We start from the raw sequence: 17,262 nt of genomic DNA on the forward strand, positions 1-17,262 counted from the left end.
TTTAGTAACTTAACTAGTATTTCACTTGTGCAATATTTTGATAAGAAAATAACAATTATTGATTGGAAAAAAATTTATTAAAAAAAGATCTTTATAATTACATATCATTAATTTGTATTAACTAACTAAACATTACAAAAGTTTATCCAAAATTTTCTTGTAAATAATATTTGCAGTTGTGTTTGAAAAAATGTTTTTTCTATAATAAGGTGTCATAACACTTTGAGTAGAAATAGTTAAAATTGACATATTCGCATTTTCTGCCATAAATAAATTAATTTTTTCATAAGAAAAACTTGACTGATTCTTAAATAAATTATTATCAAATAACATCATAAGATGTAATTGCTGTATTTGGTAAAAAAAAAAAAAAAGCTAATATTAGAGAGAACTCGAACTCACTAGTTACAAAATTCTATTATCTCACTCAAATTTGAATTGATGAAGAACCTAATTGTAAATTTAATGTTGCACAATTCCCTTGAGGCTTCACTTGAGACTATTAGTTAGACATGTGATCCCTAAATTTATATCTGAAATTTTTTTTATCTTCATCCATTGCATGATGATAATAGCCACTTGACAACTTCATCTACATGGGTAGATAAGAGAATGTACTGTAATTTTTTTTTTCTATACGTTTGAATATGTAATAGTTTAAATAAAATTTTAATATAATTTTATTTTTAATTTTATTTTTGATTATGTACCATTAGAGTAATTATGAGAAAAAGATTCAACTCCTCTATAAAATTATGGAAAGATTACAATATTACATGATAAAATATTTAAATATTGTAGAATTGATTATAATATTCAATTTCTCCGAATGGAATATGCTTCATTATATGAATGTGCGTAAGAGAATGGCAATCATATCCTTACTGACCCTTTTGTTGGCCTGTGGAAAAACTTGATTATGACAATTCGCAACTCTAAATGAACATATTTAATGGGACAGCTCTTAGACCCACTTCCGAACCTAATTCTATTGATGTAGAAGAAAAACTAAAGAAAACACACTTTGGGCAATATTGACTGCTGGATTTTTACCCCCATCAATTTCTAACCTTGGCAGTGAAAAACATATGAAATTGTTGTTTCTATTCATCTATTATTGAATGAGAAGACCTTTGTGTGGGACTGACACTCCCACTGCGACTAATCTTCAAAGCTGTTAATGCTTTTTGGATCTCCATTGTCATGGCACTATCTACACTCCCAGATGATAGCTTTCTATGTGATTTCTGAAGATGTAGCTTGAGTGAACTGCTGCTCAGTCCAGCATTCTTCCCACAGATGGGGCAAACTTTCATTGTTGGTCTCCGCTGCTGCCATTCCATTGAAACCTTCCCATACAAGTTCTTATCGAGTTCCAATAAGATCTTTGCAAAACCGTCATTGGGTTGTGCTCGACGGTGAACTCGTTTAATTGCTTGCCATGCTTCCGACAAAGTATACTTCCTGCACCAGAAAAGCTTCAGTCCAAAACCTTTTGCAGCTGTCACTCATTAGCAGTAATAATGTAACACATCAAAGAGCTTATGATTGCCAAATGGTAAATTATAATTAGATTGTTTCCTAGCATTTAACCATGAAAGAATTGATGACTACACTACTAATACAGTTCACCACCCAAAAAAACCAGTGGTAAATATATTTGCTATTAAGATTCTCTTATCTAATTACAATTGCAACAGTGATTGGCTTAGGTGACAGTATCATTTTGCAATCTCTGCTATATCTTAGATAAATTTTCATTTTTACTTACTTCCGGAGCATTAAGTAAGCAAGGACCAGTGTGACACTTCTGCTTCTCCCCTCAAAGCAATGAACTAAAACTTTTTGACCTGTTTGCTCAACATAATCTAGAAAGTCACATGCTTCTTCAAATACGGTGCTGATATTAAATTCTTCACTGTCACACACCTGTTACAAATGGGATAGTGAATATAACCAACATGAAGACATATTCCCAAAAGGAAACTAATTAAAAACTTAAAAGTAAAATTTTAACAGAAAAGAACATTAGAAAGTGCATAAGAACAGGGGTATAGAAGATCATAATACAAAATTCTAGTTCCATAATATGAATTTTATTATGCTAGTAAAGCAGGAAAATTTTAAACCTGATTTACCCTGGCCATTTCTCGATTCCATCATTTGTTAACGAGAGGGATTAGGGATATTTTGACTAAGGTAGAAATCTTAATCTAAATATGATCTAAAAAGCATTCATGGGCTTTGCACCTAACAACTCAAGCACTTGGATTGAGATGATTGTTTGCTGACACGGTATGAGAACCTCTTTGCATAATTGGTCAACAATGTAACTTTTGTCATCTCCATTCTTCATAATTACATTAAATTAAATTTCAGCACGAGAGCAAGACATTGTCCATGCTTAGAGCATGAACATGGACTTCTTACATTTTTGTCATCTCCATTCTTCATAATTACATTAAATTCCATCATCCTTCATAATTACATTTTTCATGGTCATGTATGTACCTAGGAACATAAACTTTTAGGATAAGTGGTAGTTTATAATAGTCATTAGAAACTCAAGAAGTTATTAAAGTGAGAAACGAACATGAACTAAGGCTTCAATGAAAATTTAACTTGATTAATCCTAAATGCATGGATAATCAACAAGGAAAAGAAAAGACGGGTGTCAAGGACTCCCACTAAACTGAATCTCAAAGAAAATCTCAACAAATAAGACAAAAGAATAATTGAGGGTAAAAAGTAGACAAGTGGATATGACTTACAGAGAAATTCTTGTACTCAAATAGATCAGGAAACTGAGATTCTGACTGTCCAATTTCATTGGTACACAAACACAAAATATGTGTGATTCCCAGGTATTGTAGTGTGTATACAGATCTTGCAGCCAGTGCTCCACCAATGAACAGACAACTTGTAACTGCAGATGGTCTCTCCGTACTTGCAGCATCAGATATCAATGCGATTCTCTCAAGGATATGCTCAAGTCTAACCTGAAATTTAAAAGGATAATGCATCATGACTAGAAATCCCTCAAATGAAAGGAGTCTTATAATTTGCAGTTTTGAATCTTTTAAAGGGAAGATAACCTTAAGTTCATATGCATCAACAACACTGTTGTTATCACTACCCTCAAAAAATCCTGCATTGAAATTGTTCTCCTGGCATAGCTTGATGACATCACTTTTAAGCATTTCATTCCACTGTTCCAATTCTTTATTAGATTCAGCATCAACCTGAAAACCATGAAGCAGTATACAAAAAAAAAATAAGGAACATGGTAAAAATACTGTTTTATATGGAAAAGAAAACAGATAATTACATTGCTCTTCTATTCCTATTGACCAATCGCCCAGAGTCATAGGATTGCCTATATATTAGCACATGCAGAGAAAAGGGGAAATGGAACTCCTGATAAATACTTTTTTAAAATCCATTTTTCAATAATTTGGTAACAGGCAACATTCTGGTCTATGTTCATTAGTGTAATCACATCTGTTAAGGCAATAAGATAACATCAAGAGCAGAAGTCAAGGAAACAGAGAAATAACATGCATTTTCAACATAAGAATGGCTGGAACTAATTCAATATCCATGCATTCATTTATGAAAGCAACAGGGGCACATTGACATGCAAAAAAGTCCTATTGTTTTGCTTTGCATAGTAAAGCAATATGCTGCTGACTAATTATTTATGATCTATCCAAAAAGTCAATTGGAACAAATGCATCAAAACATCGATTCAGATTATGCCAACTGCAGCAAAAAAACCATGTGAATAGGGAACAAGGTTATGTTTCCTACAAGACCAACCTTGGCAAATTTATGGAAGTCACGGAGCTTAGCTGTCAAGCGGAGACTACGAAGTGGTTCCCCATTTCCTTTATAGAACTTTCCATGCCAACTTTCTCTTGACATGGGAGTAGAGTCATTGCAATCTCTATTGCTTGAAGGTGATGCCCTTGAAGCAGTTCTCTGAGATTCTGAATCAATAAAATCTTGATGACTGTCAGTAGCAGGCCTCTCCTTACTTGTTGGAGAGGAAGTACCGCCAGCAGCAAGTGAAGGTGAGTCTGGAACCACATAATCCTCTTTGTCAGATTCCCCCAAAGATATTTTGCTTATAATGTTCATAAATGATCGTAACAAAGTATCAAGTCTTTGGTGAAGTGTGAGTAGGAATATATGGAATCCCTGCAGATCCCTAAGAGCAGAACGGAAACCAGTACGGAATGCATGAACTACTGAAGTTGTTTCACTTGCATGTACATCAGTTGTATCCATGGCTCCTGGTGGAGGATATCCTAATTTCCCTCCAGTTATATCATATAACAGGTTTGAGGCATACTCAGAACTATTGATCAGCAACTCAACCAACTTAGGGTAATTGACCTGATCATTTGCACGTTTTCCAGCAGGGGGTCGCCGAGGAACGCCAGAATCAATGGCTACAATGTTAAAGTCAGGAGACTGTGATTCTCCTGATGTTTGGCTTTTAATGCTTGTGTCAGCAGATCTTGGTGATTCTGTTATCTCTGAAATATCATAGGATTGTGATATCAAACTGGGATTATGAGAATTGAATCTGCTATCTACTGAAGTTGACCTTCTTTCTTTTTGAAGTGCTCTAATCACCTTCGGTCTATATCGATTAATTGCTGAATCAAAAGCTGTTTCAAGTGTATCAGTATTTCCAGAGATCGCCTTTTCAGCTAACAACAAATTTGCAGGATTCCCACGCCATCTGAGCTCACGGCAAGGAAGCCTATCTTCATTTCTGATGACAAGGTCCAGCATTAGTACCCTGCCAAGATCTGCTGATGTTCTATCTGCAGATTCCCGTTCAAATGCGCTGGAGTTTTCAAGCAAAGGTGAACCATGTACATAACTGCAAGAAGACAGTGAATTTTCAGAATGAAAATTCAAAATTTATTCTGTAGAAGAACAGCTATGTTTTGTCAACAAAAGATGCAAATGAGTTACCAGCTATAACAACTCTTTCTACAAATACCATATTAACTGCTTTCATTGTCTTCTCTGGGAATTAATGAGGTGAGCACAGAAATGGTTTAGAAATAAAACATTTTTCTTTTCATTGTACCAATTTCTGATATATTGTTTCATAGTGGAAGAAAACAAGAGAATCAGTGAATTATTTCTAGGTGGTTCTCGCTTGAAATCACATTATTACTGTTAAATTATTTATCTGAAAATACCATTTCTTGGATGGTTTAATCTTGCATTAGAACGTAGTAAATATAGAGGATATGACAGTATAGAAGCCACATTAGAAATAGCAACACCAAGTCTAAACACAAAATCATCATTATGTGGCAAAAGTAACAAAATTGAGGATGATATTTTGTGTATTCTTTAAAAAATAGAATTTTATGCATATTGTTTTTTAAACATGCCCTTATGTTGATGCAACCACACCTGGCAGGACAAAGCCTGCTATTTGTCGTGGAAACCTTTATAAAGGCTTCCTTTGTTCAGAGAGACAACAGCTTTCTACCCATCCAATCTTGACGATCAGCATCATTAAAGGGCATAGGGACATAAAAAACCAATCAGAATTTCCTAAGAATTAACCTTTCATTGGTTTTCCTATAAATGCCAGGAAAAACTGCCTTCTATTAAGCATGCTTGAGAAACTGGCGAAACACTTGCTTTACACAAGGTGATGGGACTTTTGTATATGAGAAAAACCAACGATCTATTTCAAAGATTTGCTTTAGGCATGTCAAGATCAGTCAAACAGTCCTGTGCTGAGCTTATTGAAATTCAATGTAAAAAAGTAAAAATCAGAAGCTGTATATTGGCAATGTTCACTTCGTTTAAGCCAGATTAATTGGAAGTGACAAAGAAGCAAAGGTATTATGTTATAAACCTGAACTTATTAAGATCATATTTTTATCATACCTCATAAAAAATAGACATCGGCTGAGCTCGAGTGCTTCCAAAAGTTCGAAACAAGTCACTTCACCAAGTTCATCACCTTCAAAATTTGCTGCTTCTCTAGCTTTTTCTGCAGCTTCCTTTATTTGTTGCCATTCTAAACTTGTGTTGTGAATGACTCTACCCTGCATCTTCCAATTAATAGAAAAGAGTGAATATGGCGGAAGTATAGTCTGATAACCTAAGCTTGCAGATGTGGTGGAGCGTGTGTTATAAAACCTAAGGAACAACCTGTGGAGTTTGGACTCCCATCCACTTGGCAAATTCATAACCAAGACGTTCAGACTGTGTTGCCATTCTTGATGACGATATCTTTATAACAGCTGCTGCTTCTTTTGGACTAGCGTCAGCATTCCCAGGGAAATTGAAAAAGACAAAGAAGACAACCCCTCCAGAATTTACTGTTACCTACGTGCACACAACTGAGGAGAGTCAGGTGACATTAAGTGAGAAGTTAAGAAAATAAAGATTTGATGTAAGCTTACTTTCTCTTGAATCTTGTTCTACAAAGAAATACAAAACTATGTCTGTCCAAAAACGAAAACTTGTCTACATGGATATTAACACTCCACTAGAATGAATGAACAGCATAGGTGCTCATGCCTACATTGAAGCACCAAATCAAAAAAATATGGGACAAAAGCTAAACCAGCAAGAAATCATTACCCTTTTTCTGTAACTTTTAAAACTATTAGCAACATTTTCAAAACCACATTTACTCCCTCTGATATCCTCAGGGTGCACATTGGCTTGTATGTGAAACCTAAGTTGGCAATCTATGACATAGAAGTTACATCTAAAACATCAACCCTGCTTGCTATTTACTCCTCAACATTGAATTAAACACAAAATATTTGTTGTATCAGTGCTTGTACATAACGACTATAGAAAACGATGAACCTCAAGAGCTTTGTTCATCTCATCCTCAGAATGTTCATTGCTACTGCTGTGTTCAGTATGGTGCAGTGAAGAGAGCATGTTCCAAGAAAAGGAGCTCGATTCAATATCCAACATTGCAGCTTTCCCAAGCCTCTCCCACAAGCTAATTTCTGTTTGATCAGGGTGAAGGTCCTCTTTTGGATCCTCAATAGATTCTCTGATGCTGCACACAAATTATGAGCATTAGCAACATAACTATGCCCCCATTTATAACCTTAAAACTACATCATCCACTAAATAAAATAGAATAAAATAACCTTATAACTATAGCACCCAATAAATGAAAAAAAAAACCTAAAAACTATTGTAGCATCCAATAAAAGCCTTAAACGCCAAAACTTAACAGAACCAATGAAGGGATGTTGAAAATGAAAGAAAATGGTAAGTAGCAGTAACTAACCAAGAAGTGGAAGGCATAGTGGAGGAAATGCGGTGTGGGAAGCCAGAGGAACGATACTTAGCAGTGCGTTTACGAACCAATTGGAGCCATTGCGTGAACCTAAACGCAGGCCCAGCAGTGATATCTCCCAACATATACAAAACCTGCATTGCCCAAGTCCCATGTTCCCCAAACAACGCCAAAAAGCTTCAAACTTTGAACTTTCCATCATTGATCCATGCAGTTACACTGGCAGTTTCAAAATGCCATAAATTGAATATCCAATTAAAAAAAGAAAGTATCAGACCCGTGAAGTCTCTGTGAGAGGCAATGGAACCTCAATCTCAACCTCAGTTTCTTCCCTTTGGAGTTCCAATTCCTTCTCTTGGCCTTTGCCCTGTAATTCCCACTCCCACATGCAAAATGTTAATGTTCATGTAAAACATTAACCAGATCCAATAATGGATCTATCTATACACTACTACCAGTTAGTTCAGATTACAATCACAGTTCAATACAAAACATGCATGTAAGATCTAAATTAAAGCCATGATCAGGAATACAAGTATATTATAGATTTTTTTAAAATTTTACATTTATATTATATATATATATATATAATATGTTATGTAGACAAAAGAGGGTGTCATTTGTGAACCTGTTTTTGCTCCTTTGCCATATGGTATTGTTATTTTGTATAATAAAGATTTGGTTTTCGTGGGATTGCAAAGTCAAATTCCAAAGAAAAATTGCACGGAATATCAGGCAAAGTAATCTGCTTTTTTTAAGGGGAGAGAGTGAGAGAGAGAATTGGGAGGGTTGTGAATTATGGTAATGATGATGCCCACTTCATGCACATAGATTTTGGAGCTAAGATACACAACACAATAGGAACTACGGATACTGTTCCAAGTGTTGTACTATCCAACACTGCTTAAGAGAATACAGGTGTTGTATGAGAACAAATTAGTAACAGTATAGAGTACAGTAGAAGTAGAACTAGAAAAAGTTGATGAAGTTGTTGAGTTGAGGGTGTGGTGGGTCACTAAGTGCATAGAAAAAGGTGAGATTGTTTGGTTGGCCTTGGAAATGGAATGGAATGGAAGATTAAAGGTCTCAGCCAAGCAAATCTTGAGCATCATCACTATTTCACCATATGCCAGATCCTTCTCTTTTTTTTCATGATGGTTATGATCTGTGGTGAATAGAATAGTGATGCCTTTGGATTCATTTATTTATTTATTATTTCTTATAGTACCATCATCACATTAATTTTTTATATGATTTTTTTATGAAGTTTTATTATGAATATTCAGGTCTTGCAACGGTCCCTTTTGTCCCCTTTTGGGTGTACCGGGACTTTTTTTAATTATAAGATGCCTGTGCATGGAATTATTTTAAATTTATTTTTTAATTTTATGTTTATGTTGTTTGATTAGAATCTAAATGTAATCAAGTTAAATTATTTTTGAAAGAATTTAAATACAATCAAAATAAAAGATTAACTTTATCTATTCATAAGACGACTTAACAAAAAAAATTATTCAAACACAAATGTTAATGATATATTTTTAACGTATATTTTTGTATATTGTTTATTATATATATATATATATATATATATATATATATTATAAATGGACGTCATCTTTTATATTAGTGTAAATTTAATTTTTATACTAATTCTAAATCTTTCATTTAATTTATATTTAACGAGTTATAATTTATTACTTCACTAACTGTTAGATGTAAGTTAAATAAAATGTTCAAATTGAATATAAAATTTTTTATACTTACACTCATATAAAAATATCTTTTTCCATATATATATATATATATATATATATATATATATATTCTGTTACAATAAGAAATATGATATACTCTATAGCAACATAAAAAAATATCATTTCAAGTGAGAGATAATTAAAAGAATGTAATACGAAAATAATTTTTAAACTTATTTTATGGAATTTATGACAAGCTCAAATTATCAAATAAATATGTAATTAAGATCTTTATTTAAATACATACAGTAAAATCACATAAATCTTAATTAATGATAGAACTGTATAAAAAATATATTAAAAATATACGATCATCATTTTTTAAGAAAATTTATTTTTTGTTGCCTAATTAATTTTTAATTCAAAAAATTTTTGTATAAAATTCCTTGGTTAAAGCACCTATATGAATAAAAGTAACATTCTTTTAACATTCTAATCGAATCAAAATTTTTATTTAAGTAAAATTGAAGGGTTTGAACAAAAAATGTGTAACGAGGCTGTTCCTACTCGAAATAGCTTACTGTGTAACAGTCTCCAGTGAAACTAAATAAAATAATGTTCACAAAAGTTTCTTATGTGTCTTAGTTAACAATGAAACTGTAAATTACTGGTTATTTGGGATCACATTATTTTTTGTGGTGGACAAAAGAGTTTTGAGATGAAGAAACTATTAAAATGAATATAATATCTCACAACAAATCATTTTCTAACACAGTTCAAAATTAAATTCTATACTTAAGACATCACACGTTTAATATCCTAAATCTTTAACTTTAAACTTTAATACGAATTATTTATTTAAAATCATATGTTTTTATTAAAAATAATTATATTTTCGTCGAATAACGAATTTTATTTGCATAATTTATTTTAAATGTGTCGAATGGCTTCTTGGGCTTGACAGAACTAGCATTTTGGGTCATATTTCGAGGGAAATATGATTTACTCAAAAAGGGCCATAGGTGATTCATTTGGTACCTTCCTAATTTTTATTTTTATTTTTCGTGAACTAGATTTATTTGTCTTATTTCTATATAATTTTTTAAAATTAAGAAATAAAGTATTTTTATTTATCAATAAAACAATTTTTTCTTAATTAAATGTCTATCTGTTTCTTTTTAAGTCTTAATGCATTTCTCAACATAAATAGATGGAGTCCTTGCTTATGTTTATAAAGTAGCTAGATCTCATAGTTATGGGTGTACATGTTTACATAATGTGTAATATTTAACTTAAATTATCAATCATTAGTAATTTATTATTAATTAGTTATTAATTTATATTAGTATATTATGAATATATTGTTATAACTAACTAAGAGAAAAATACTAAACTATTTATTTAGTACTTTAAAAACTTATAATAATAATATTTGATTATCGAAATAAATTACATGTACGTAAAAAATAGAGTCATTATATGTGTTATTAGTTAATACTAATGTTTAGTAGTAATGATTAATCGAGACAATCATCTCAGAGGCCCTAAATTAACTATCATTGGGTTATTTTAGCTCAATCAATAATTTTAAATTCGATGTATTTATTATTTACAATAATCTTATTTGGTTTGAACAAATAAAAATATATATTTAAAAAGAATATAAAATAATAAAAATAAAATATTCAATACAAAAAAGATATGCAACATTGAAAAAATTCATAAAAATGCCATTTGAAATTATTTTTAAAAGTATTCCCATTTAAGAATTAATATTTAGTGTGTATTTAATTTCACGTTTAAATGACTAATTCATGTTTATCAACGCTATATTATTATACTTTTCTATTGAATCTACTTATAAATTTTTTAATATAAATCTAAACACACACTTGGCTTGAATATAAGATATAGATATACACATTAATTCAAAATAAAGGATCTAAAGAAACCCATCAATATAAGCTATACCTATAAATGGGATACTGACAACTAATAAGAAACGCAGTCTGCTAAGCATGCAGCATCATCAAATTCGATACCAAAATGAGATATCTAACTTTATTTTGTTGGCATCTTCGTACGGTAAAGAGCTGGTAAAGCAAACCACTTCATTGCATATTTTATACTGTTTCTTGCAAGTATTTGCTCAGAAGAGAAATAGGGTCAAAGTGAAGGCAATCACTAGTACAAGCTCCCCCCAATAAACCATTTTTTGTCTTCAGCCGAAACAGGAATAATCCTTAGTTTCTAATTGGCGATGTCATCAGTTTTCATGAAGGACAAAACATGGTTTTAAACTTTGAGGGTACGTAAGTATAACATAGTTGAAACAAAGTTAAATATATTTTTTGGTTACTATATTTTTATGTGATATTTTAATTTTTGTTCTTTTAAATTTTTTTGTTTGTTTTAATCTTTTATTTTTTTTTAAAATTATTACTTTTAGCCTCTAATAATAATATGATTCATTGACACAAAGCAGTTTCTCAAATAATTACATTATTATCAAAGATTAAAGTGTTGAGTTTTAAAAAATAAAAAACTAAAGTACAATTAAAATCTTACAAAATGGTAATTATGAATGGAAAAAAGTCAATGCCTAAGAGCTAATAGATCCCTAGATTAAGGTCACTGTTTAGAGCTATTATTAAAACGTGGACAGTTGGAAAGATTCTGATCATAAACAGGGGCGGGTTACCCCATTTTGTCTTGAATCTTGAAAATCATACTGTTGTTTACGGACAAAGCAAGGCATCTTTCATGAAAGTAATTGGTATGATATGATACATACGGACGTACATTACATTTTATTGAAAAATGATAACTGTTTTGAGTTACCATGATAATCTAGAAAGTGGAATGTTAATAGTGAATGGTAAATTTTCCCTATTGGACAAAAGTTTGAGTTCAAATCTTTTTGTTTTTTTTAGATTTCTTATGCATTGGAGTAGTCCTATTGACCCAGCTCTGAGCAAAATGGATAAAGGATTTTACTGCTACTCTGCATGCTTTTACTTTTCTGAGTGATTATTACTTATTAGAAGCAGAACAGCAGAAGTTTGTTAAGCCAAAATTTAAAATAGTTTTGTTACTTTTTGAGAAGTACTTTTGTCTATGCACCACTTGGCACGGAAGGCAGTACTACATTACATTATGTAACAGGAATAGTTCTTTATGCTTGCTTAGAAATTTAGAAAAGGAACCCAGTTGCATTTTCTTGCTACAATTTTATAGAAATTGTTTAAACCAAAGATCCGTTACATTTGATAAACCAAATGAACGAACAAGCACACAAAAACAAAGGTACAAGTGGGAGGGTCCCCTTGTTGGCTCCATTATAGAAGTTAATTGGCATGTGACTCATGAAACCACATAATTCTCATGTCTTTGAACTCAAGTTGTTTTCCTGTTAATTAACTAACGCTTATGACCCCAAACCAACCCCTTTCCCCTTCAAATCGTTTTTACCAACTTTTCTTTTGACATATTACAAAGTTAATACATCCGTTTAATATTTATGTAGTACAAATTTAAGCTTACTTATAATCTCCCGACTAAATCAGTAAAACACTAAAATGTTGCGTCAGAAAAATTCAGGTAGGGGTCTATCTTCCAAGAATGACTTGAATAAAACAAGTGATCTTTCAGGCTGTGAGAAAGGGGCTTCATGGGATGCACCTCTGACTGTAGCAAATGAGAGGATATTACCATAAACTTGAGTCCACCCACCAACCTAAAATATTTCATACTCAGATTAGTTTATAGTGTACATAAATTATATGATTTGAATTATGTTTTAAGGATTTGTAATTCCTTGAAAAATGCTTTCCATCATTGTTGTGCATGCAGATATTTAACACAGTTAAGAAAGTTGTTAAGTAGTATGAACCTGCTGGCCTTCGAACCATACTCTATAAGGAACAGTTGTATTCAGTCCTAGTTGTCTTGCCAGCTTTTGAACCAAGGTGCGGCTTCCAGTCAGTGGAATTACTGAATCTTGATCTCCACTATAGTGAGAACAAAACATGGTAATGTAACTTATGTTAGCCTTCAGGTTCAACTGAAAAAATACAATCAACAAGGAGAAAGAAATATTTTAGTTGTAACAAATACCTGTAAATTAGGACCCGAATTCCAGCTCTTATAAGTGATCCAACTACAGGTAGCGTAGGTACTTCCAGATTTAGCATATCATAGTCCAGAATGCTGTTAACAACACAATGCAGGTCAATGCTTGTTTTTTTGGTAAATTAAGAAATAAACTGATTATGATTATTAGTCTTTCATGTTCCAAAGACCAATTAAGAAAATCCATTAGAGTAACCAATTAATTTGATAAATGATAAACTCTTCACTAAATTCGGAAGAAATTACTTGCTACAAACATCCCACTTTCGAACTCCAACAAGCCTGGCATGGAGAGATTCTTGTACATCATGTCGATTTAAGTAATTTGTAACTTTGTCATCTACACAAACATCTATAGTACTCTCATTTGCTTGCTGTTTGGAAACAGGAGAAAAAATTCTTTAAGCCATAATGAACAAGCCAATTTGAAAAACAATTAGCATAAGTAAAATAGTAAAAAATAAGTGATAGAAAAAATATCCAGAAGAGATAGTCCAAGACTCACTTGGGTTTGAGGACAAATAACTTTAGACTGTGAAAGCACTGAGGAAATGCAAACATCAAGGGTGACATCATATATGTCCACAAACTTACTTGTTTCTCTGCTTACTTGGCTCATAACCTTCGAACAAAGAGGTGAAATTGAGTCTCGATAGTATTCACTGACATACCGGGAATAATTACAACCGGTAGTGAACATTTTGTACGTTGAATCTGATATCAACCCGTGAGACCAGAAGAACTCAGCCCTTGAATTGAAGTCAGTGGCATATTCTAGTACTGGATTACCCAACTGCAATAAAAGAGACCATTTTAACATTACCATTATTAGCAAAGTCTTAAGTCTAAGAAAGAAACATGCTGGATAAATAAATAGTATGTTACTTACTGCTATGCCTTTCAGATTGAATATCTTCTCCTTTTTGTTTATTTCAATCATGAGCTTGGCAAGTTGTGGAATATAATGTCCTGATTTTTTTACAAATAAAAATGTGTAACAATAAATAATAGTGATTGCTGTATTAGGAAATGGAGTTTTCTAGAAATGATAGGTAAACATGACTGACATACATACCTGCATAACTTTCACCAGTTAGAAACAAATCCTTGTGTCTGTATTGGGGGAACTTGTTGAACCAGCGTTGCAAGAATACAAGATTGTCCCTGGCTTAAGAAATTAAAAGTACTGCTTCAGATGACAGATGGGAATAATGACTATTTGAGTGTCAAAGGACTAGCATATTGAAATCTAGAATAATAACATTCTAATGCTACCGTTAAGGACAAGGGACGACGAATATCAAATGGAGGATATCATATCATGCAAAAGTTGAGTGACATTTTTTAGCACTAATTGCTGTTTTTGTCTCAACTTTTTAAAAGCCTAAGCTTCATACATATTGTACCTGCCTTTTTCGACAGAAGATATGATTCAAAGGAGCTTTCTAAAGAGAAGTATATTTGTCTCAAAAGATTAAAAAAGAAAAACAAAGGCCTAAAGTAATTGATAGTAATGGAAGATAGTTTACCTGTAGTCTTATCATTCACAGTCTTGTAGGAAGAGCCACCTTTAGCATAAGAGAACCCCACTCCAACTGGTGTCTCCAAATACAACATGTTTGTCTCTGCATCACAAAGTAACTAGATCATGTTGGGGCAATTCTTGCTTATATAATGGAATGGTCAATGGAGTACCTTTGTTCCAACTGTACTCATTTTTAATCAAAACTTCCCCATTAGGTCTAAAAGGTCCATTTTCAGAGAATGCACCCACTCCCAGAGAAGAACAACCAGGTCCTGTACAAAACAGGAATTGGCTTATACATTTAAATAATCTTTAAAAAATTTTAAAACCATATTCTGAAACTAAATTATCTATATTATATACTAATATTATACGTATATTTTTTATCCAAAGCCTTGAACTTTCAATTCTAACTTTTCATGTATCGTTACATTATATATAGTTGTAGTAAGTGAGGGATTGCACACCTCCATTGAGCCAAAGTACAAGAGGCTTTGAGGCTGGATCAGTTTCTGATTCAACAAAATAGTAAAAGAGAGACTTGTGATGCATGTCATCCACTGTAACATAACCTGAGAACTGTTGGAAGCCTACTTGAGGTTGCCCAGGAAGCCCAACAATTCTATCTGCATGAGAAGAGAGACAGAAGATCTTCAAGGTACTCAGCTGAAGCAACACCACAGTCATTGCCATGGTTCTCCATGTTGGCAATTTCATCATTTTTCACAAAACAGGACAGAGTAGGACTACGTAAGGCAAAGTGGTATCAGAGAGAGAGAGATGGGAGTGTGTAGTGTGTTTAAATTGTTACAATGTTACTGAGTACTTTTGCATGGGGTTAAATGTGGGCCACTAAGTGATTGGACACTGTCCTCTACTTCATTCTATGATTACAGTTTTGCTTTATTCTTTAGTTGCAGCCTGGTTAGAAAATGGTGTTGAAAGAGATGTATGAGGGGTATGGACCTGAGTGTATTGGGTCTGTATATACCTTGAAGCAAAAAGAGAACTGTATGTAGACATGGTTGGACCTCCAAATGCTTGAAACTGAGTTAGTGTATAAAGTTTGCAGCTATGAAGAAGAAATTTGTTATTGGAATAAGGGCTGCCTTAATATATTCCCTCTAGAGAATTACAGTGTGTAGATCTTCTTTTAGACTTCTACTTTTGTGTATTTTTCTCTATTTAGTGTTGATACATCGACCACAAATACCTTGTAACCTTTTTGTTTTTGACCACACCAACTGGACAATGTCACTTTCTATGAAAATGGCTTCGCAGTCTCAGTACTGTTTTTCATACATTAGAATATGTTTTTTTTTTTGGGGAGGGGGAGGGGGGGGAGTTAATTTATAATGCGTTAAAATGACTAATTTAGCACATTTTAGAAGAAGAAAAAAACTCATTTTTCTGTATTCCTGCCTTAGTCATCAGAGAATATGAGTACTTCATGGCGTCTTGGGGGATATTGCAGGTTGCAGGCAGAGATACACGGCTCCTTTTGGGTTTTCCCAAAAACTTGTTTGATGGATTAAATTTTCTTGATCAACAAGTATGGGCAAAAAATAGCTACTGCATGGAGATTCCAAGAAATATTGGGCAATCCTAGTTCTGTAATGGGCACTGTATTTTACATGTATCGTGGTATGTCAGAGAAGTTAGTGATATAGAGTTCTCAAATACATCATTGACCATAAAAAATAGTCATAAAAGACTTAGAATTATATACTTACCATTTAATTTCTCTCCTACTTGCCTTTCATACAGGAATGTAGTATATATTTAAGAACTAAGTAAGCTCAATGATTAGACTTTCCTCTTGACCACACTGTTGAAACATGAATAGATTTAAAATCCAAAGTGAATAAATTTTCCTGGTAGTTATAAGACTTTTCTTTATGTAGTTATGTGGAAATGAACTTGTTCCATTGACCAGTTGCGAAAAGGCTCTTCTTATAATGATAAGGTAAACCTTGATTCTTCTCTTTTCTTCCAAACCTTTTTGTCCTGGTGATACTAAGCAACTATTCTCCGACCCCCAACTTCATCCATCACTTCTATTTTCCTTTTCATATACAAACTCACATGCTACCCTATACGGATCCACATGTCCCCATCGTGGCCTCAACACTTACATGCTAGCTTTTTCATTGTTGGTCACCAGCTGTGTTAAATCTGTATGCTAGCCATGCAGTTGCTCAATTTATGGATGTTTATGGTTTGGCAAACATATTCGAGAGATATTAATGGACCCTATCCAAGTACAGTTGAGCAAAAGAAATGGTCTAATCATAACATAATTGATTAAGTCACTACATTGCACCACAATATATACCGAACTTCCCTTAAGCTAAAGATGAAAAAAATTGAAGAGGGTGAGTATAAATTGTAGAACAAACAAACTATTAAAAGACAAATGTGATATATATATATATATATGGTGGGGTTCTGTTATACATGCAGCCCAAAGAACTGGTAAAGGAGAAAAAATGGTCCCTACCTTAATAGCTTTTTCAGAAGGCTTCAGATTTTTCATCATTAGTTGCACTAGTGTCACTGGTGTTCTTGGCATTCTATTGTATTGTCAAAATATTCTA

At 32.8% G+C, this 17,262-nt stretch overlaps 2 protein-coding genes across 2 annotated transcripts; both read right to left on the minus strand.

The window, feature by feature from the left end:
* Positions 1-903: 903 nt before the first annotated feature.
* Positions 904-8,455, minus strand: LOC113855343 (dual specificity protein phosphatase PHS1-like). The gene is made up of 11 exons (XM_027486951.1): positions 7,941-8,455; positions 7,590-7,679; positions 7,304-7,446; positions 6,865-7,066; positions 6,196-6,372; positions 5,929-6,089; positions 3,820-4,894; positions 3,096-3,242; positions 2,772-2,999; positions 1,772-1,929; positions 904-1,464 (listed from the first exon to the last, which is right to left on the minus strand). Exons 1-11 carry the CDS (start codon positions 7,959-7,961, stop codon positions 1,104-1,106), a joined length of 2,763 nt encoding a protein of 920 aa, XP_027342752.1. The 5' UTR covers positions 7,962-8,455; the 3' UTR covers positions 904-1,103.
* A 4,140-nt stretch (positions 8,456-12,595) lies between these two features.
* LOC113855725 (serine carboxypeptidase-like 45) lies at positions 12,596-15,385 on the minus strand. Its single transcript, XM_027487353.1, has 10 exons — positions 15,133-15,385; positions 14,836-14,937; positions 14,670-14,765; positions 14,216-14,308; positions 14,030-14,109; positions 13,646-13,933; positions 13,387-13,514; positions 13,126-13,218; positions 12,902-13,019; positions 12,596-12,745 (listed from the first exon to the last, which is right to left on the minus strand). Exons 1-10 carry the CDS (start codon positions 15,383-15,385, stop codon positions 12,596-12,598), a joined length of 1,401 nt encoding a protein of 466 aa, XP_027343154.1.
* Positions 15,386-17,262: the final 1,877 nt, after the last annotated feature.

The sequence above is a fragment of the Abrus precatorius genome, unplaced genomic scaffold (assembly GCF_003935025.1).
Source record: "Abrus precatorius isolate BTA unplaced genomic scaffold, Abrus_2018 Scaffold11, whole genome shotgun sequence".
Taxonomy (NCBI): domain Eukaryota; kingdom Viridiplantae; phylum Streptophyta; class Magnoliopsida; order Fabales; family Fabaceae; genus Abrus; species Abrus precatorius.

What these genes read in the sequence shown, in the direction of transcription:
- LOC113855343 (XM_027486951.1), bottom strand. Translation starts at nt 7,961, where the DNA reads ATGGCAAAGGAGCAAAAACAG. An exon ending in ACTATGCCTTCCACTTCTTG is followed by an intron (nt 7,067 to 7,303) that starts GTTAGTTACTGC and finishes ATTTGTGTGCAG; the next exon opens with CATCAGAGAATCTATTGAGG. An exon ending in GCTTACTTAATGCTCCGGAA is followed by an intron (nt 1,465 to 1,771) that starts GTAAGTAAAAAT and finishes TTTCTGGTGCAG; the next exon opens with GAAGTATACTTTGTCGGAAG.
- LOC113855725 (XM_027487353.1), bottom strand. Translation starts at nt 15,385, where the DNA reads ATGATGAAATTGCCAACATGGAGAACCATGGCAATGACTGTGGTGTTG. An exon ending in AAGTGGGATGTTTGTAGCAA is followed by an intron (nt 13,219 to 13,386) that starts GTAATTTCTTCC and finishes TGTTGTTAACAG; the next exon opens with CATTCTGGACTATGATATGC. An exon ending in ATTCGGGTCCTAATTTACAG is followed by an intron (nt 13,020 to 13,125) that starts GTATTTGTTACA and finishes TTCTCACTATAG; the next exon opens with TGGAGATCAAGATTCAGTAA.